Raw genomic sequence first — 22,220 nt, 5'->3', positions numbered from 1 at the left:
GTGTTGATAAACTGTAATTGAGAACCTGAATGTTGGTGTTAGACCTTCTGGGTTTGAATCTTGGCTCTACTTTGTTCTTCTCTTTCCTGTTTTAAAATTTAATTTATTACTGCTTAACACAATTATACAGGTTTCATGTGTACAATTCCACAACACATCATCTATACATTGTATTGTGTGTTTACCACCTCAAGTCAAGTTTCTCTCCATCACCATTTATCCCCCTATACCCTTCTCCACCTCCCCTCCTCCCCCTTCCCCCCGGCAGTCACCACACTGTTGTCCATGTCTGTGCGTTTTTCTCTCTTTTTTTGTGGGGGAGCTCAATTCCTCCACTGCCACCTCTGCTTTCCTTTTTTTTTTTAATTGATTTTTTACAGAGGAAGAGAGAGGGATAGTTAGAAACATCGATGAGAGAGAAACAGACCAGCTGCCTCCTGCATACCCCCTACTGGGGATGTGCCCGTAACCAAGGTACATGCCCTTGCCCGGAATCAAACCTGGGACCTTTCGTCCGCAGGCCAACACTCTATCCACTGAGCCAAACCGGTTTTGGCTGCTATCCTTCTTATTAGCAAATTACTTAATCTCTATACTTAGTTTTCTCATCTTTAGAACGGGGATAGTATAATTTTCTTCCTTCAGAATCTTTTATTAAGCTTAACTAGAGGCCTGGAGCATGAAAATCATGCATGGGAGGCGGGATGCCTCAGCCTGGTCTGCACCCTCTCCAATCCAGGATATCCCTCTCGCAGTCTGGGACTGCTGGCTCCTAACCGCTCGCCTGCCTGCCTGATCGCCCCTGACTGCCTCTGCTTGCTAGCCTAGTTACTCCCTAACTGTCCCTCTGCCGGCCTGGCTATCCCCTAACTGTCCCCCTGCCGGCCTGGCTGCCTCCTAGCTGCTCCCCTGCTGGCCTGATTGCCCCTAACTGCCTGTCCTCGCCACCATGGGTAATAGGCTAATTAGACCGGAAAATGTTCTAATTAACATTTCATCTCCAGCCATTCTCTATCTCGCTTTGTACTCTCCAGACACAGTGACTCTCTTTTGCAAAAATTATGATTTTCAGTCATTCAACCTTTATAATTCTGGCATTGCACTGTGATTTCCATCTTTATAATATAATATTAATAACAAATTCTGTTGAGGATAAGTGAGTGTGTTGCTTAGATCAATGCCTAGCCTATTACAAGTACTTTATACCAATCAACCATTGTGATGATGGTGAATACTGTAACTTCTGCTATTAGTGTTATTATGTATATTAATATAGAGCTAACTTTCTCAAGAAATTTTCATGCAGTCTGTTCCAAAACAAATAGCCAAGATTTAAATAGATTGGCTCATTGTGAATGCTATATCTACTGTGTCTTTACGAGATGTTCTGGAATTCTTTTTGGTTACTTTGCTTTTTTTTAGACGCTAGAGCGGTCCTACTTGTTGAAGATCAATGGAAAAGGTGAGAATGAACATGTGTGTGAGTGTGCTTTATTTTCTGTGCCTTATACTGAATATAGAGCTTTGAGCTAATAGCCTTAATATTTCTAACAGTTTTAACTTTAGGTCTAGTTTATGAAAAATTGTCCTGCTTTTAAAAATCATTTTCTTTTTGACTCAGGTACCTGTCTAGCCTAGTTTGTCTGACATGTTCCATCATGTGAAAATTCCTCTTTTGATTTTAGTGGCTGAAAGACCACAACATATGTTGATGAGGGTATCTGTGGGGATTCACAAAGAAGATATCGATGCTGCTATTGAAACATACAACCTTCTTTCTGAGAGGTGGTTTACCCATGCCTCCCCCACACTCTTCAATGCTGGTACCAACCGCCCACAACTTTCTAGGTATGCATTATCTATAGTCAGTTTAAAAAATCTGAAATTGTTTTGACTAGGGAAATAAACGTTGGCCTGAAAAACTAGGCAGTTGATCACAGGAAAATTAACTTAATGAACATTTAAATCACTTATGCTCTGATTAAATGAGACTTGCATCTAGAAACATCTCTTTAGTGTGGAAAATGAATTCGAGGGGGACAAATGCTGATAATGAATTTTAAGCTTAATTCCAGTGATGGTTGCTCATTCTGTGAATGTACCAAAAGCTGTTACTTATACATATTAAATGGGGAATATTATGGCATGTGAATTTATATCTCAAGTCATATAAAAAGTAAATACTGGTTTTGAAAAAAGTAAATACTGCCTGGCCAGTGTTGCTCAGTGGTTGAGTGTTGACCTCAGTGGAGGTTGTGATTTGATTGCAGGTTAGGACACATGCTCGGGCTGAGAGTTCGATCTCTAGTGTAGGATGTGCAGAGGCAGCTGATCAATGATTCTCTCTCGTCATTGATATTTCTATTTCCCTTTCCCTTCCTCTCTGAAATCAACAAAACACACACACACACACACACACACACACACACATATATATATAATTAAAGCATAATATGCTAATTAGACCCAACATCCTTCCAGATGACCTTCCAGACAGAGCTGGGGTTCCGAGGGAAGCCCGGGTCCCAGGTGCCAGAGGGAAGCTGGTGCCAGCAGCCAGGGGAAGGAAGGCCTACTCTTGCACGAATTCTCATGCATTGGGCCTCTGGTGTGTGTTATATAATACTGCCAGCTAATTAAGGGATGTTTATAGTAGTCTGTACTAGAGATTATGGTAGTTTGGATTAGGAGGTGAAAGTAGAGATTGAAAGAAATAGATTCAAAAGATATTTTGGAGGTAAAATTGACAGAATTTGATGATGGTTTGGATATGATGAGCCACGGATGGTTCCTGAATTTATGTATAGGTAAAGTAAGAAGATGAACGATGATGCTATTTTTTGAAAAGGGAACACTGGAACAGAGTCCAATAATATGTAAAAGACAAAGCATACAAATAAATAAAATACTCTTAGCAAGCTGATTTATTCTAGGAATTCAAGGATATGCTATCAAAAAGAATATTAATATTCTCCATTGTACTAATATTTTGTACCATTTAATACTCTTTCATAATAAAAATTAGCAAAATCAATACAGAAAATAACTTTTTTAATTTGGTTAAAAATATCCACTAAAAACAGGTCTGTTAGAAATTTCAGCAGAAGATTTGGCTTTATTCAATATAAATTAATTAAATATCTATACTTTAGATGTTAGAAGATTTAAGTTTTAAAATAGATTATAATACTGGAAGGTTACTCAGGAACAAAGCTAATAAAAGAGAAGGCTCTTGAGAAAATTTTCAAACATAGTTGGACATTAAAAAATAAGGTGTGATTTTATATTTAAAAAATAAATTTAATATTGCAAAGATGTCCGTTTTCCCAATTTAATCTATAGATTCAGTATAATTCCACTCAAAATTTCAACATGACAATTCTAAAATTTATATGGAGGAGCAAAAGACTAAGAATAATCTAGTAGATTGCTCAAAGGTATCAGGCCCTGATCTCTGGAACCTGTAAATATTACCTTATAAGGAAAAATAGTATTTGCAGATAAAATTAAGAAAGATCTTGACATGAGAAGGTTAATCTAAATTATCCAGGCGGGTCCTAGGTGGATTGGCTCAGTGGTATTTATTCTGGGGTAGACAAAAAACCACTGAAGCATAATAAAGAGCACAGAAATAGATTCAGGATTATGTAGGAACATGAATAACTGAGGTGTCTTTGCTTTTCATTAGCAAAATAATGCTAGGGAAATTGGTTATCCTATGGGGGAAATTATAATTAAGAGTTCTTTTACATGCTATATACAGAAATAAATTCAAGAAAAAATAATCTAAATGTGAAAGTAAAATCTTTTAGAAGAGCATATAGAGAAAATATCTGTTTTCCTCTTCAGCTTTTTACTATGAATTTCAAACATTTCGGGTAAGTTTAAAGAAATGGACAATGAACATCACCCATACATCCACCTCTGCTTAGATCTAAAGATTACTGATATTTTATATATATGTGTGTGTGTGTGTGTGTGTGTGTACATACATATATATTTTTTTTTATTTATTTTAAAATGTTTTTTGGCTGAGTCATTTGAAAATGAATTGTAGACATCATGACCCTTAATGCTTCAACCTATATTTTGATAGAATATATATGACCTCACAGTAGTGAAGGATTTCTTTTTCTTTTTCTTTTTTTTTCTCATTTTTTTTATTAAGTTATTATATGTGTACATACCTTACCACCCCCATTTCCATACATGCCCTCGCTCCCCAGAGTTTTTCGTCCATTGGTTATGCTTATATGCATGCATACAAGACGTGAAGGATTTCTTAAAATATATTTCTTAAAATATAATTAGCAGCGAGTTTGGTAGAGCATTCGCATGGTGGGGGAGTTTTGCGGGGTGAGGGAGCCTTGTGGAGCAGTGGCGGGCAGGTGAGTTTCGCAGAGCGTCCAGTGGCAAGCTTCTTGGGGCAGCAGCAGGCTTAGAGGAGCAGTCAAGGGGGTGGGGGAAGCCTCATGGAGCAGTTGCAGGGCAGGTGGAATTTTGCAAAGAATTCGAAGGGCGGAGGAGGGAGTTTCATGGAGTAGTCGAGGGGCAGGAGGATCCTTGCAGAGCAGAGGTGGGGCAAGGGGAGTCTTGCAGAGGAGTCACGGGGAGGGGGGGGGGAGTTTCCCAGAGCAGTGGAGGAGCCACAGGCATGTGAGTGTGCCAGGGTGGGAGCTTCACAGTGTCTGTCGCAGGGTGGCAAAGGCCAACGACAGGGGCCAGGCTAGGCCTAGGGACCCTAACTATGCATGATTTTGTGCGCACTGGGCCTCTAATGGGATTATAATTACACTTTATAATTAATTGAGATAGATGGTAATAAGTATAAAGTATATTATTCTCTGTCTTTCTGAATGTCTAAATATTCAGGAGAAGAAGTCGGTGGATAGAATACATTTGATTGGTTGAATATTCAAGGTAGTGAAAAGATCATTGGTAAAGTATGGCCCCTGAGGCAGGGAATAGGCTGAAGATTGAAAGCACAGGTAGAGAGGTTGTCTTAGAAAAGACGGAACTGAATTTTGGTGGCATATCACAGAATTGGTTGACCATTGCATAGATGTTTCTTTTTTTTAAATAAATGTTTAATTTTTCTTGGCTTAGTAATAGGTTGAAAAGTCTGTTATGAATGTTTAGGATTTGCATGAGAAAATGTGATAATGGCACATTTGCAATCTGGTGAACATGTAAGCTAATATTTTATTTTCTATTTTTATTTATTTGTTTTTTTATACAAAGGTGAAGATATATTGAAGAACAAGTACAGACTCCATGTGGGGAGGGGGCAAGAGTCCCTAAGTTAATATTTTAAACTTATCTCTAAGACTTCCTTCTAGGCTTAGCATCTAGGGTTGGAAGCAAGGTGATTTTAAAACAATATGATATGTTGATATGTCTTACTATGTCATAGCTAGTAACAGTATATATTTTTTCTTCTAAAAACACTTAGTAATTCTGTAAACTTCAAATCTTTTATTTGCCTAACTTAATTGCCTTTAAATTGTACAGTTATTTCTGTGACTCTGCTTTGTTTCATTTCCTTCATAAGTTGTGACTTCTTTCCCCCATAGCTGTTTCCTTCTGAGTATGAAAGATGATAGTATTGAAGGCATTTATGATACACTAAAGCAGTGTGCCTTGATTTCCAAGTCTGCTGGGGGAATTGGTGTTGCTGTAAGTTGTATTCGAGCTACTGGCAGCTACATTGCTGGGGTAAGCTTCTGTTGTATGATTAAAAATGTGTAAACTAGAGGAATTCAAGTCCATAAGCAACCAAGTTTATGGTTGAGAGGGCATATGCTGGAGCTTGGGAAACCTAAATCTGTTAGTTACTGGCTGGTTATGTGACCTGGAGTGAGTCATTTCATTGCTTGTTATTTCATTTTCATATGTCTTATTAAAGGTTTAGATTAGGTGATCCTTTTTATCTCAGATTTTGATTTATTTTATATTTTAGAAGTCTTAGTTTATATATACTAGAGACGCGGTGCACAAAATTCATGCACAGATGGGTCCACTCAGTCCAGCATGCACCCTCTCCAATCGGGACCCCTTGGCCTGGTATCCCCTTACTGCCCCCATGCAGGCCTGGTCGCCCCCAACTGCCTCCCCTGCCGGCCTCGTCACCCCCAACTGCCTCCCCTGCCAGCCTAGTCACCCCACACAGCCTGCTGTTCGGTCATCTGTCCGGTTGTTTTGGTTGTGACAGTCCCTGAATTTTTATCTTTTAGAGGCTCAGTGCACAAATTCGTGCACAGAACGACTGTCAACCAGTCACTATGATGCGCACTGACCATCAGGAGACAGATGCTCAACACAGGAGTTGCCTCCTGGTGGTCAGTGTGCTCTCACAGCCAACCCCCTACAGAGGTCCCCATAATGCCTGGCCAGCCAACCTTCCATGGTCCTTCCCCCCAATCAGCCGGCCACCCAATAGGCCTCAATTGCTGGCCAGACCGAGGGATCCCACCCGTGCACAAATTTGTGCATCAGGCCTTTAGTTTTATAATAATGGCAGCTATCATTTATTGCTTGCTTACTGTGTACTAAATCTGTTATCAAAGTTTTACATGAACTACTCATTTAATTCTTACTACAACCATAGATAACATTACAGACACATGGTAGGAACTTGATGCCTTACACTAACTTTGTGAGTGAAGGCCCTGCAGGCACTATTCACTATACAAGTAAAGAAGCTGAGGCTTAGAAAGTTAACTTACTTCAAGAGGTTAGTCGCTCCATATGTGATAGAACCAGTATTAAGTTTTAAACATTGACATCCTGTGATGTAAATTCGAGCACTGCTGCCTCATCTTTTCTTGGGAGTCAGGATAATGATTTTAAGTAAGACTCAGATTTAAATCCCATTTCCACTACTTACTAGTAGTACCTAACACAAGTTATTTCATATCTTTGTGTTTGTTTCTTCATTTGTAATGTGGAAAAAATACCTAATTCTATAGAATAAAGATACAGAGCTCAGAAGGAAACCACTCCATTGTGTGGTGTTGGGGAGGTGCTGCGACACACACACAGTGCTTTTACCTAATGGTAGGGTGAGCCATTGCTCTTTTATCTTTCTAGACTGTTCAAAGGCTTACCATGGGTTAGAAGGATTATTTTTGAAATTTGATGAGGTTTATTCTAGTCTTAGGAGTTTACATTTTCTTATCTTCATTCCAGAATCTACTTATTGCTGAGAATCTCTATTTAGCTGTCTTGATTTGCCCATTGCATATACTTCTTATTTTAAGTTGCCTTGAATTCTTTTGGGAATACATCTTTAGAAGGTGTGGAATGTATCCTGATATTGGATTCTTTTGACTTGTATTTATTACGTCTCATTGTAAATTAGAGATACTATGAAATAACTTTGAATATAATTATCATTTATTCAACAACAGTTTGTTGATTTTATTGGGCATTGTATTTACAAGGCAGTGGTAAAATCTCGGAGAGCAGGTAAAACTTCATAGGCTGGGAAATTTTTCATTCTTTAACCATTTTGTTATTTTTCTTGCTGAGCCCCCTGTTTCTCCTCCGGATGCCTTTATTCTCAGTCTCTCTTTCAGACCAACGGCAATTCCAATGGCCTTGTACCAATGCTGAGAGTCTATAACAACACAGCTCGATATGTAGATCAAGGAGGGAACAAGGTATGCTCTGTCATTTGAAAGTACTGGAAATCAACTAAAAACTATTAGCTATGTATGCTTATAAGATGATTCATTGTGTGTTTCTAAAAACTGCCTTTTTTAAAGTTTTAATATCAGCTTAATGAGTATGATTTACTTTAAAGTGCACACACTTGAAATCTACATTTTGGTGGATTTTGACTATGTAATTACCATAATATAGGCATTACCCTCAAATTTTTCCTCCTGCACCTTTATATTAATCACCCCCATCCTTCCTGCCCATACATACTGCCTGCAGACAGCCAATGATCTAGTCAGCAGCTTTTTTACATGACAGTTTATTTGCAGACAGGTGCTAAAGTGGTGACTTATATTAATACTTAATCATGAAAAGGAGTTGTCATATGTCGTCTAAGTTTTTCTTTAAAGAAACAAAACTCTGGCCCAGCTGGCATGGCTCAGTGGTTCAGGCGTCCTCAAACTTTTTAAAGTGGGGGCCAGATCACGGTCCCTCAGAGAGCTGGAGGGCTGGACTATATGAACTACTAATTCCTACTGTAACACCTCGGCTGCGCTCACTGTCCAAAAAACCTGGCGGGCCGGATCAGACTCCTCTGCGGGCCGCAGTTTGAAGACGCCTGGGTTAGGTGTTGACCTATGAACCATGAGTGAGGTTACCATTCAGTTTCTCCCCCCTCCCCCATTAATTATTTTTTTATTTTAATTTAATAATTCTTTATTGTTCAGAGTGGTACAATTGTTTCTCCTTCCCCCCCCCCCCCCCATAGCTTCCCTCCACCCCGTTCCCACCCCACCCTCTGCCCTTACCTCCCACCACTGTCCTCATCCATAGGTGTACAATTTTTATCCAGTCTTTTCCCATACCCCCTACACCCCTTTCCCCCTGAGAATTATCAATCCACTCCCATTCTATGCCTCTGATTCTATTATATTTACCAGTTTATTCTGTACATCAGATTTTTTATTCACTTGATTTTTAGATTCACTTGTTGATAGATATGTATTTGTTGTTCATAATTCTTATCTTTACCTTTTTCTTCTTCCTCCTCTTCTTAAATAATACCTTTCAGCATTTCATATAATACTGGTTTGGTGGTGATGAACTCCTTTAGCTTTTTCTTATCTGTGAAGCTCTTTATCTGCCCTTCAATTCTGAATGATAGCTTTGCTGGGTAGAGTAATCTTGGTTGTAGGTTCTTGCTATTCATCACTTTGACTATTTCTTGCCACTCCCTTCTAGTTTGCATAGTTTCTGTTAGAAATCAGCCGACAATTGTATGGGTGCTCCCTTGTAGGTAATTAACTGGTTTTCTCTTGCTGCTTTTAATATTCTCTCTTTGTCTTTTGCCCTTGACATTTTAATTATGATGTGTCTTGGTGTGGTTCTCTTTGGATTTCTTTTGTTTGGGGTTATCTGCACTTCCTGGACTTGTAAGTCTATTTCTTTCACCAGGTGGGAGAAGTTTTCAGTCATTATTTCTTCAAATAGGTTTTTCATATCTTCCTCTCTCTCTTCTGGCACCCCCAAAATTCTGATGTTGGTATGCTGAAGTTGTCTCAGGAGCTTCTTACACTATCTTCAAATTTTTGGCTTCTTTTTTCTTTCCCAGTTGAGTGTTTTTTGCTTCTTTGTATTTTTTTTTTAATTTATTTTATTGATTTTTGTACAGAGAGGAAGGGAGAGAGATAGAGAGTTAGAAACATCGATGAGAGAGAGTCATCGATCAGCAGAAGATAAAAAAGTGCTTTGGAAAATAGGAAGTTTCTCTCCTGTTTGTGAGAAGCATCTGAGAGGCGGTGCGGAGACGGGGCTGCAAGACCTGAGAGCACCGAGAGCGGGTTCGGTCCTCCATGATCCTCCCCCCCACCCACCCCGTGGCCGCCAGGGCGTCGTCACGGGGTCCCCCTTGCAGCCCCTCCGGGGGAATGGCTTGCTGCATAGCGTCACCTTCCAGGTCCCGCCATCCAGTGGTCGTGGAAAAGTGCAATAAAATGTGAAATGTGTGCCCTGCAAAAAAAAGAAAATATGGTTTCTTTGTTTCATTCTGATTCTGAAAAGATCGATGATTGTTTACCTTAGCGACCTGGAGCGTTTGCTATTTACCTGGAGCCGTGGCATTTAGACATCTTTGAGTTTCTTGACTTAAAGAAGAACACAGGAAAGGAAGAACAGCGAGCCAGGGACCTTTTCTTTGCCCTTTGGATTCCAGATCTCTTCATGAAACGAGTGGAGACTAATCAGGTGAGAGATAGATACCTATGAGTAATAATTACTTGATTCACATAAGCTTTTTCTTCAAACATCTTAAATCATGCTTAGGAATAGTCTACCTATGAGTTTTGCTACAGAAGGTATTTTGAACGTGTTAAAAGGTACCATTCCTGCTTTCCTAGGTTTTTGTTTTCCAAAGTAGATGCTGCCTGACGTATTTGCTTAAAATTGTATACAAACAGGCAGAACTAGATATTTGGACCTGAGCCTAACGTGATTATTTCTATAGCAGATTTCCAAGGCAGTCTATGGAAGACACCCTATGCATTATAGTGTTTCTAATGGATTATGTATGGTTGCTTATTTGAAGTTTCTCATGTGTGGTACTGTTCTTCCTTTTGTAGGACTGGTCTTTAATGTGTCCAAATGAGTGTCCTGGTCTGGATGAGGTTTGGGGAGAGGAATTTGAGAAGCTATATGAAAGGTATGGGGCAAATATGACAGTAATAATGTTGTACATGTTTTTCTCTTATTTGGGGATCCACATTTCAAAACAACATCTTGCATTAGCCAGTTTTTAGGAATATTTAGAAGCATCTAGAAGATAATATGACTAGTAATTTTATTTTGGTCGGCTTTACTTCCTGAATTTTTACCAAAATTTTGGTTTCTGTTTTCTTTTTTTTAAACTTTGGGACATTTAATATTTGCCTGAGTTTTTTAATTGATGCTTTTAAAAATGAAGGCAATGAATTGGCAGGGTTATTATCAAAATCAACCAGGACAGTACATGTCATTAACCAATAGCACAATGGTACCACGTTAGCACAATTTGACTATTTTAGGTTTTGTTCCTTTTATTCTGGAAGGTGGTGTTGATTTAGTGGGTTTGGGTTGTCTTTGAAGAGATTTAAAACTGCCTGGTTTTGTTCACTACCTTTAGTGTGACTAAAAAAAAATGTTATATTCCTGTGGGGTTTTTTTCTTTAGCTAAGTTTAGTAGAAAATTTGAGCTCTTACAATATTATATTTTGGTGTCTTTCTTCACATTATCTGTAATAAAGGTTTTCTTAGGGACAATTAAAATGATACTAGCTTTGTCTTTCAGTTATGAGAAACAGGGTCGTGTTCGCAAAGTTGTAAAAGCTCAACAGCTTTGGTATGCGATTATTGAGTCTCAGACAGAGACAGGTACCCCGTACATGCTGTACAAAGATTCCTGTAATCGGAAGAGCAATCAGCAGAACCTGGGAACAATCAAATGCAGCAACCTGTGCACAGAAATAGTAGAATATACCAGCAAAGATGAGGTAGGTAGAAAAAATTCTGCGTAAATCTACGACTGAGAGATGAATCTTAGGAAGTGAAGTTAATTATTTGTGAATCCCTCACTTGATTTCACTTGAGATGGGTGAAAGGAAATTTTGTAGCTTATTGGTAAGTGGAAGGGCACTAAAATAGACAGCAAATTACACAGGAAAGAAGAGTGATGATCTGTGCCCTTGAATGAATATCTTTTAGTCTAAGCCATGTGGAAATCAGTCAACTGTTTCTTACATATTGCTGTAAAAATCTTTACTTGATGGAAATAGTAATGTACAATCATGGTAGCTTAGGACAGTCACAAAAGTGTATTAGGAGGCTCTTTTAGTTTAAAGTGTGTAAACTTGTAGAGAATCCTTTCAGTGATGGTGAGACAAAATTCTAATCTCAAATCATTGAAGAGACAAGGCCAGAAAGGGAATATAGATTTCGTTTAAAAAAAAAAAATTATGGAAAAGCTTCCATTTGGGAAGAACAGTCTTTATGACGGATCAGAGATATGGTTTGGTTTTATGCAATGAGTGTGTACTTTGTTTTGATGTAGCAAATACATTAAAGTTTGATATCGGTAGAGATGGTTTTGGCCAGGGAGGGAAAGAGTTAGTAGGTGAAAGCTGGAATGTGTCCTAGGCCTGTGTAGGTTTCTGAAAGGAAAATAGCATTAAAATGGTAGGATGAGCTAAAGCCAGTTTGACTCTGGATAGAGCATCAGCCTGCGGACTGAAAGGTCCCAGGTTCGATTTCAACCTTGGTTGCGGGCACATCCCCAGTGGGAAGTGTTCAGGAAGCAGCTGATGGATGTTTCTCTCATTGATGTTTCTAACTATCTCTCTCCCTTCCTCTCTGTAAAAAGTCAATAAAATATATTTAAAATAAAAATATAGGATAAGATATGATCCCTAGCTATAAAATGTCATTACCTAGTATAGTGAGTGTAGTGGGAGAATCACCTGAAGAGTTTTTTCAGAATTCATCAACTTGGATCCTCTGTTGTTAAGGGTTTGTCAGAATCTTAGTGAGGGTGAGGTGGGCATGTGTAATTTGGAAGAGTTTTCTTGCAGTGATGGAAATGTTCTGTATCTGGTGGCTGTGGCACATTTAAAATGTTACTAGTGCAGCTGAGAAACTGAATTTTAAATTTCATTTAATTTTGATTACATAGCAACATGTGGTTAGTGACTGTTGTATTGGACAGGGCACATCTACTCAGATACACATAAAAAATTATAAAACAATGTGATATAAGTGGTAATAGAGCCATGTATTAAGGAACACAGGATTTTCTCTTTATTTTACCTATTCACTGGTGCATGTTATAACTCATGAATAAGTACTCGGATTTAGAAATGAACTGATGAATGATGAAGAGGGAGAAGTCAAAGATAAAAATGAAAAATTTTAATAGTAAAGTGTTAGAGGCTTAATGGTAGTGTTGTTAACACAGAGAGGAAATAAAAATTTTGTGATTCTTGACTCTTTCTTTGCATTCCAGGTTGCAGTTTGTAACTTGGCTTCCCTGGCCCTGAATATGTACGTCACACCAGAACACACATACGACTTTAAGAAGCTGGCTGAAGTCACCAAAGTCATTGTCCGAAATTTGAATAAAATTATTGATATTAACTACTACCCTGTCCCAGAGGTATGAATAGATATCTCTGCTTATATTGATAATTATTGAAATTCAAAGTGAAGGGAGTTTATCACAGTCTGCTTGCCAGGCATCGTTTAAATAGTTATCATTGGAACGGTGTGAGAAAACATAAAAAGAGGGTGTGTGTCATTAGGTACAGAATGTTGCTTTTTTCTGTTCAGTAATGTCTCTTTCTTCTCTAAACCAATTGGCACAAAGGCATACTTATCCAATAAACGTCATCGCCCTATTGGAATTGGGGTACAAGGTCTGGCAGATGCTTTTATTCTGATGAGGTATCCTTTCGAGAGTCCAGAGGCCCAGTTATTGAATAAGCAAATCTTTGAAACCATTTATTATGGAGCCTTGGAAGCCAGCTGTGATCTGGCCAAGGAGCATGGCCCATATGAAACCTACAAGGGCTCTCCAGTCAGCAAAGGAGTAAGTATATGGGTACAATTTTCATCTTTTTTGTTTTTGTTTTTCTTTTTTTAATTTATTTATTTTTTCTTTTTCATCTTTTTTGTTTTTCACTCAGTGGGTCACCCTCCCTGTGCACTGCTGTCCACGGTCTGTGTGTTTGCCTCACCTTCTGTCGGTTGTCCCCTTCCATCTGCTACACTCTCCGCCCACAGTCCTGTCTGTGTGAGTCTTACCCTCTGAGGTGTCTCTGATCATGAGGAAGCAGGCCAGCAAATTGCGAGCCTCTGGGACATCATGGGTGCTCCTGCAGCCTGCATGGCTTGCAAGTGTGGTGCACATGTGCATGGCCAGAAAATGCTCGTCAGGTTGGATAAAATTTTTGCCTGTAGTTCCTATAGTAGGCTAAATGGTAACCCTCAAAAAAACAAGCTTATGATATAACTGGAGGCCCGGTGCACAAAAGTTGTGCATGGGTAGGGTCCCTCGGCCTGGCCAGGGATCAGAGCTGATCGGGGCCTTTCCGCAGCTGGCGGTGGCCTTCCTTTCCTGGCTGCCAGGCAGGGCCTTCGTTCTGCATTGCCCCCTGGTGGTCCGTTCATATTGCACCCACCAAAGGGTTCCCAGAGTGACACAAGTAGCATTCAGTATCGTTTGCAATGTAGCCTCTTCCAAGTGCCTCCTAACCCAGTGAAAGCGACAACCAATTGCAGATCACTTGGAGCTTTTACCAAGAGGTCCCAAGCCCAGCAAAAGCTGACTGTGGCCTGCACAGAGCCCCTTTCAAGAGGCTCCAGGACCAACAGACATGATGGCTGAGTTCAGACCACACTAGAGCACCACCCAACCAGCTTCACAAGTGAGACACCCAAAGGACAGATTCAGCTGGCACCAGAGACCTGCTAAAGCAACTTCTACTCTGTGGAGTCAGCCCCAAACAACAGCTTGTCTACTGTAGTCCCAGCCAGCTCTCACAGCCAGTTAGCATGAGAATCAGCCCCACCCACTGACATGGCAACAGCAGTTGAAGCTCAACTATAAGAGGAGGCCACATATTGACCCACCTTGCTCAGGTGACCAGGAAGACTGTATCACTGGGCTCCACAGAACACCTACATAAAGCCACTCTGTCGATACCAGGAGACATAGCAGCTCTACCTTACACATATAAACAAAGGGAGTCAGCCAAAATGATACAAGGACCATGCTCCAAAGTATGGGACAAAACTCAAAAAAAAAAAAAAAAAACTAAAAAAGGAAACAAGGAATCTATCAGATACAGAGTTTAAAACACTAGTTATAAGGATGCCCAATGAACTTAAGGAAGAATAGTTGAACTCAGTGAAGAGAAAACAAAAAGAACCAGTAAGAAATGAAAAATGCAATAGTTGAAATTGTGAATTTATTAAAGGGAATCAGCAGATTATATGAATCAGGATTGGATCATCAGTCCGGAAGGCTAGGTAGTGGGGGGAAAAATCCAAACAGAACAGCAAAAAGAAAATAATTTAAAAATAAGGATAGTTTAAGGTACTTTTGGGAGAACATCAAGTATTCCAAGATTCACATTATATGGGTACCAGGAAAAGAGAGAATAAAGGAATTGGAAACCTATTTGAAGCAGTAATGACTAAAAACTTCCCTAACCTGGGGAAAGAAATAGACATACAAGTCCAGAAAGCTCAGAGAGTCCTAAAGAAGATGAAACCAGAGGTCCACACCAAGACACAGCATAATAAAATGGCTAAGGTTAAATACAAAGAAAGAATCTTGAAAGTGGTAAGAGAAAAGCAGTTTAGTTGCCTACAAGGGAGCTCCCATAAGACTTTCAGTTGATTTCTCAACAGAAACATTGTAAGTCAGAGGAAATATTCAAAGTGATGAAAAGCAAGGACCTACAACCAAAATTACCCAGCAAAGCTATCGTTTAGAATTAAAGAAAAGATAAACTGTTTCCCAAGCAAGAAAAAGCTAAAGAAGCTCATCACTACCAAATTAGAATTACAAAGAATGCTGAAGGGTCTGCTTTAAGAAAAAACAAAAACAGTAGTATACAGGTTCCTCAAAATAAAAATAGAACTATCAAATGACTCAATAATTCCACTTCTAGATATTTACCTGAAGAAATCCAAGACTAATTCAAAGAGGTATGCGTACCCCTATATTCATTGCAGTATTATTTACAATGGTCAAAATATGGAAACAATCTCAGTGCCCACCTATAGATAAGTGGATAAAGAAGATGTGGCATATGTATACAATGGAATATTACTCAGCCATGAATAAGAATAAAATCTTATATTTGTGACAACATGGATGGACCGTAATATCCTCTAGGATATTATGCTAAGTGAAAAAAAGTGAGAGACATAATTTTGCTTATATGTAGAATCCAAAAAACAGTAAATGAACAAACAAAACAGAAGCAAGCGTATGCAAAGACCATATTAATGTTTGTCAGAAAGGGGGGCGGGGAGTTGGAATTGTTAAAAAAGGTATCAAGAAATACAAATTGCCTGTAAGAAAAATAATCACAAGTATATAAAATACAGCTAAGGGAATATAGTCAATAATATGTAATAACCATGTATGGTGTCTGAAGGCTACTGGACTTACTGGGGTGATCACTTTATAAGGTATATAAATATCTAATTACTTTTTGTACATCTGAAACTAATGTAATATTGTATGTTAACTGTAATGGAAAAGTAAAATTTTTTTTTAAAGAAGGGATTTTTCTGACACATGCCACAATATAGGTGAACTTTGAAGACATTATGCTCAGGGAAAGAAGCCGGGTAGTATATAATTTCGCTTGCATGAGGTACCTGAAACAGTCAAATTTGTGAAAAACAGTAAAATGGTGGTTCTCAGGAGCTGGTGGGTGGGAATGGGAGTTATTTAATGGATATAGAATTTGTTTTGCAGGATGAAAAGATTTCTGGAAATGGATGGTGGTGATAGTGCACAACAATGTGTGTGTATTTAATACTGCTGAACTGCGTACTAAAAAAATGGTTAAGATGTTAAATTTTATGTTATGTGTACTGTACAGTAATAAAATTTTTGTTGTTGGTTTGGTTGTTAATCCTTACCCGCGGACAGTTATTCCATTGATTTTTAGAGAGAGAAGGGAGGGAGGGAAAAAGACACGTTGGTAGGAGAGAGAGAGATCGATTGGTTGTTTCTCACACACATGCCCTGACTATGGATCGAACCTGCAGCCCTTTGGTGCGTGGGCTAATGCCCTAACTACTTAGCAACACTGGCCAGGGCAACAATAATTTTTTTTTATGGAGGTAATATCAATTTTTTAAAACTTCCAAAAAATTAAAGAAGGGATCCTCCCAAGTTGATTCTTTGAGAGCAGCATTACCCTACAACCCAAACTAGATAAAGACACAACAAAAAAAGGTTATTATAGGCAAATATTCTTGATGAACATAGACACAAAATACCTTCAACAAAATATTAGCAAACTCTGGCAAACTCTATTCAGCAATACATTTTGAAAGTCATACCATGATCAAGAGGGTTTTATTACCAGAATGCAGGGGTGGTTCAACATCTGTAAATCAATTTATGTGATATATAAACAAAATGAAGGATAAAAATCATGATTATATCACTATATACAAAAAAGCATTTGGATGCAGCATCCATTTGTGATAGAAAAAAAGTGAGGATAGTGGGGGCATACCTTAATATAATAAAGGGCATTTATGATAAATCCTTCAGTAATGTACTCAACTCCAGAAAGCTGAAAGCTCTTTGCTTAAGATCAGGAACAAAACAAGAATGTATACTTTGACCACTTTAATTTAACATCGTATTGAAAGTCTTAACTACAATAATGAGACGAGAAAAAGAAATATAAGGGCCCTGGTTGGTGTGGTTCACTTGGTTAGCCCTCACCTGAGGACATTTTTTCCGTGGTCCCATGCACCAAAAGGTCTCAGGTTTGATTCCTGGTCAGGGCACATGCCTGGGTTAGGGGTTAGGCAGGAAGCAGCCGATCAATGTTTTTCTCCCTCTAAAAGCAATAGAAACTTCTTTCTTTTTTTTAAGAAAAAGAACTAAAAGGCATACAAATTGAAGTAAAACTTGTTTGCAGATGACATACTACATACAGAAAACCCTAAGGATTCCACCACAAATCTGCAGGATAAACAGACTGTGACAAGGTGTGAAGAGAGGACACTGAGTGGTGGACCACAGCAGCCTGGGTCTGTGCCAAGGCCTCACTGATCAGCAGAAGCCAGTTGTGCAGTCCCAGGTGGTGGGATGGAGGCACGGAGCACTTGAGGTGCCTGAGAGATTGTCCAGTGGTGCTGACGGACCTGCTACTGAGTGAGGCCAGGACATCAGTGGCATTTTGCAAGAGGCCACAGGCCCACGGCATGTGACAGGAGGCGGAGGAGCAGCTGGAAAACGTTTCCACCAGGGAAGCTCAGGTGCTGTAATGGAAATCAGAGGTTTATGTACTCATTAAACTCGAGCAACCAGATCATATCTGCATCCAACTTCGTATCAGCCAGCAATCAAGCTCTAAGCCTGAATGAAACAAAAAAAATAAGTGCATTTTTTAAAAAGTCCTTTTATTGTTTGTTTTCCCTACAGCAACTTTCCTCTGATTTAAAATCATGTGATTTCAGTGAAATAAGATCCTTACGTTTCTGATTCATTTACTGATCAACTAATGATTGTAAAAATTGATCTACGATGCAATGAAATCCCTTTGAAAATGCCAATGACATTTTTTCACAGAAGTAGAACAAATAATCCCAAAGTTTACGTGGAGCCACAAAGATTCTGAATAACCAAAGCCGTCTTGAGAAAGAACAAAGCTAAAGGTATGCTCCTGATAGCAAACTATACTACAAGGCTATCATAATCAAAGCAGCATGGTACTCTCAAAAAAACAGACATAGACCAATGGATCTGAATAGAAAGCCCAGAAATAAACCCATGCCTGTGTGGTCAATGTATCTATGACAAAGGAAGCTAGAATATACAAATGTAAAGACAATCTCTTTATGATGTTGGGAAAACTGGAGAGATACATTTTAAAAAGTGCAACTAGACTACCTTTTTTCACCATATACAAAATGGATTAAATACTTAAATGTATAAGACAAACCATAAAACTGGAAGAAAGCAGGCAGTAAAGTCTTTGACATTGCTTTTAGCAATATTTTTTTAAAATATTATTTCTCCAGGCAAGAAAAAATATAAACACATGGGACTACATCAAACTAAAAGGCTTTTGCACAATAAAGGAAACCATCATTGTAATGAAAAGATAATTTAGTGAGTAGAAGATATTTACCAATGATACATCTGATAGGGGGTTAATAACCAAAATACATAGGGTACTCATAAAATGTAATACCAAAAAAGCAAACTGACTGAAAAAGGCACAGGACCTGAACAGACATTTCTCCAAAAAGGATATGTGAAATGCATATATGGAAAGATGCTCAACACCACGAATCAGGGAAATTCAAATTAAAACTTCAGTGAGATTACCTCACACTTGTCAGAATAGCTATCATCAGTAAATCAATAATCAGCAAGCTTGTTGAGAATGTGAAGAAAAGGGAATCCTTGTGCACTGTTGCTGAGATTGTAAATTGGTGCAGCCACTGTGGAAAACAGTATGCAGGTTCCTCAAAAAATTAAAAATAGAATTGCCATATGACCCAGTAATTCCACTTTAGGATATTTATATGAAGAAATTGGAAACACTAATTTTGAAGAGATATGCACTTGTATGTTAATTACAGCATTATTTACAATAGTCAAGATATGGATAGAGGAATGGGTAAAGATGATGTACATATATAAATGGAATATTACTCAGCTGTGAATAAGAATAAAATCTTAACAGGGATGGTCCTAGAGTTATAATCTCTATAATAAAAGCGTAAGCGACCGTTGTGGCAGGATGACTAGATCAACCATCATATTTCAAATTATAGTGATTTATCATCAGTCGACTTGTTTATTCCTTAGGTCCTTCAGTACGATATGTGGAATGTCACTCCCACAGACCTGTGGGACTGGAAACTTCTCAAGGACAAGATTGCAAAGTAAGTAAAACATGTAAAGTAGCTTTGAAATAAGAGTTCAGGTTTTCATCCTGGCTCTTCAGAAATCAGCTGTTATTTTAAGTACTGAAACTCATTTTTTCTTCTTTATATGGAGCTAAAATGACCCATCTGCAGAACTATCTTTTAAATACTTTATAATACAGTACAATACCTGTAGATTGCTTGGCACATGAAAGCCTATCAGTACATGGTAGATTTTATCAGTAGATCTTGTTTTAGGGGCCTAACTACATAGAATAGGTTATTCTTTTTCTCATTAAACTTTTATATTTCTAAGAGTGCTTGCTTTTTAAATATATTTCATTTTCATTTATTGCTTAACTACTTTGGGCTCAGAAATGACTTCTATTGAATTGATTGTCAAAGGAATAAGGGATCTTGGAAGAGCTTTTGTAGATCTTTCAAACTAATAAATATTAAAGACATTTGAGGGCAGACAGAGTGTTTTGCTGAATGAATAATAAAACAAGTTTTCATTTCCTGTCATGATGAATGTCATCTCTGGGTCAATACATTTGCAGAGTTTTAATTTGAAGACAGAAGCAGTAGCTTTAAAATGCTCTTTAAAAAAAATAGCTATTTGCAACAAAAGGGGACATCAGTAATACTTTCAACAATAAACTTTTTTAAAAAAGTAAAAAATCCATTTGCTTTAAAAAATTTTGTTCAAATAATACATGTTTACAAATTAAGAAAAACCTAAAATTTGGAAAGAGAATAAAATGAATATTATCCCAATACTACCTACCTTTCCCAAAAAACCTGTTTGCATTTTTTTGTCTGTCATCCTTCAGATTTGACTTCTGAGCATGTGTGCATATGTACTAGGTGTACCCGTTAATAATGCAGATTTTGTAATCAGAGAAAACACGATAATTTCAAGCAAAACATCAAAAGTGCTTTATTCAAAGTAATGTCCATCGCTAGCTACACATTTCCCCATCTTTCAGGCAATTTGTGGGTACCATCCCAGTAGAACTTTTCTTGTTTTGAAGCAAAACCATTCAGGGACCCAGTTTTCCACTTCTTCATACGTTTTGAAGTGCTGCTCAGAAAGTGTGTGTGCTATCCATCAGAATCAGTGGTAACCTGAAGGAGGAAGGTCTGGTGAATACAGTGGGATGGTTAATACTTCCCAGGCAAGATCTTTTAATGTCTCTTTAACTGGTTTTGAAGTGTGTGATGGTGTGTCATCATGAAGCAAAATTACTTTGCAGTGTCTTCTGGAACATTCTGGTCATTTCATGATGAAAGCGTGGTTCAAATTGATTTTTGTCTTTGGTAGCGATTAGTATTAACAGTTTCACCTGATTTTAGAAGCTCATAATACACCACACCTTCCTGATCCCACCAAACACAGAGCATTTCTTTCCAAAGCGATTTGGCCTTGCAGTTGATGATGATGGTTGATCTGGATCAACCTATGATTTTATGTGTTTGGGATTCTCAAAATAAATCTACTTTTCATCGCCAATCACAGTTTGATGCAAAAAAAGACTTTCATGCCATGGAAGCAATATTTACTGATGACTTTTCAGTTTTCCATTTATCTTTCATTCAGTTGATGTGGCACCCATTTTCCTTCCTTTAAAATCTTTCACATTGCTTGTAAATTATTGGAAATTGTTTGCTGAGCAACATTTAATCTTTTTGCAAGTTGTGGAGTTTGACACGCATCTTCATCCAAAAATTGCAAATTTAACCCAGTTGTTGGTCTTCAAACTTTTTCGGTTGACCTGGACATTCTTTGTCTTTGACATCAAAATCATCACTTTTTAAAGTGTTTAAACCAGCGTTCACAAGTATCTTGAGATGGAGAAGTTCACCATAAGCTTCCCGGAGTATTCAGCAGCACTTTTCTTCAAAATAAAGTAACGAATTAGAACTTACTGCAAGTGCTCTTTTTTTGGCACGAAGTTCAACATTTTTAAGTATGACAACATCTATGATGTTAACATCTTCAGCAAAATTGACATACGAAGTTTTGAAGGTTGTTAATACAACAAAATAGCCTATCTAATTGCATATATATCAACATATGTGTAACTCCATCTATTGAAAAAAAATCTGCCTTATTAACTGGTGCACCTAGTCTCTCTATATGCAAATGTAACTTACAAAAATGGACATGTATGCTAGATATCAAGTGCTATGATTCCTGAATTTCACTGCAAGTGGCTTAAGTCATAGCATAATAAAGATTTCCAGCAGTTGAAATTATTGTACTGATTCTGTTTAGGAGTCAGGCATTTAGGATAGGGGTGAGCTGTTCCACCCGTACTGTGGAGTTGCATTCCTGTATGGGTTAAAATAAAAAATCCATATGTAAGTCCAATGTTATGTATTATGTTACTCATAGTAGGTGCTTTTATTACCATGACTTAAAGTAGCTACCTTCCTGCAGACTGTAGTTTAGGATTAGCACCTAATAATCTCCTTTCTTTAGGTATGGGATAAGAAACAGTTTACTTATTGCCCCAATGCCTACTGCTTCCACTGCTCAGATTCTGGGGAATAATGAGTCCATTGAGCCTTATACCAGCAACATCTACACTCGTAGAGTCTTGTCAGGAGAATTTCAGGTGAGAAGATCACAACTAGACCTACAAAAAAACTTTCAAAAGCCTGATGTTGGGAGTAAATGCTAACTCATATTTAGTATGCCTATTTTTCTTAGTATGGGGGCAAAGTTTTGATAAAGTGGATCATCTTTGTCCATAGTATTGTTCTGTTATTTCAGCACATAGTAGACATTTAATAAACATCTGCCAAAAGTATGAGTGATTGAGGGTTGAAAGTATTGTATAAAAGTAACTTGTTGATCTTAGAGTTCACGTGATATTTAACTATTCTGT

At 38.1% G+C, this 22,220-nt stretch overlaps 1 protein-coding gene across 10 annotated transcripts in view; it reads left to right on the top strand.

Annotated features, from left to right (window-relative positions):
- The window catches only part of RRM1 (ribonucleotide reductase catalytic subunit M1), a 40,514-nt gene that overhangs the window by 14,018 nt on the left and 4,276 nt on the right, over positions 1-22,220 (top strand). For 7 of the 10 annotated variants that reach the window (XM_045577443.1, XM_036427953.2, XM_045577439.1 and 4 more), the window contains 11 exons: positions 1,423-1,462; positions 1,686-1,848; positions 5,574-5,715; positions 7,578-7,661; positions 9,745-9,906; positions 10,281-10,360; positions 10,985-11,186; positions 12,692-12,841; positions 13,052-13,273; positions 19,268-19,344; positions 21,812-21,947. In XM_045577443.1, coding sequence (XP_045433399.1) covers positions 1,423-1,462; positions 1,686-1,848; positions 5,574-5,715; positions 7,578-7,661; positions 9,745-9,906; positions 10,281-10,360; positions 10,985-11,186; positions 12,692-12,841; positions 13,052-13,273; positions 19,268-19,344; positions 21,812-21,947 — 1,458 coding nt within the window. Of the gene's footprint in view, positions 1-1,422; positions 1,463-1,621; positions 1,849-5,573; positions 5,716-7,577; positions 7,662-9,744; positions 9,907-10,280; positions 10,361-10,984; positions 11,187-12,691; positions 12,842-13,051; positions 13,274-19,267; positions 19,345-21,811; positions 21,948-22,220 lie in introns of all 10 variants that reach the window. The other 3 variants (XM_045577447.1, XM_045577448.1, XM_045577442.1) reach the window with 3 other exon arrangements.

Source organism: Pipistrellus kuhlii, unplaced genomic scaffold (assembly GCF_014108245.1).
Source record: "Pipistrellus kuhlii isolate mPipKuh1 unplaced genomic scaffold, mPipKuh1.p scaffold_m20_p_9, whole genome shotgun sequence".
Taxonomy (NCBI): domain Eukaryota; kingdom Metazoa; phylum Chordata; class Mammalia; order Chiroptera; family Vespertilionidae; genus Pipistrellus; species Pipistrellus kuhlii.
The sequence above is the reverse complement of the archived record's forward strand: the minus strand, read 5'-3'. Positions and strand labels throughout refer to the sequence as shown.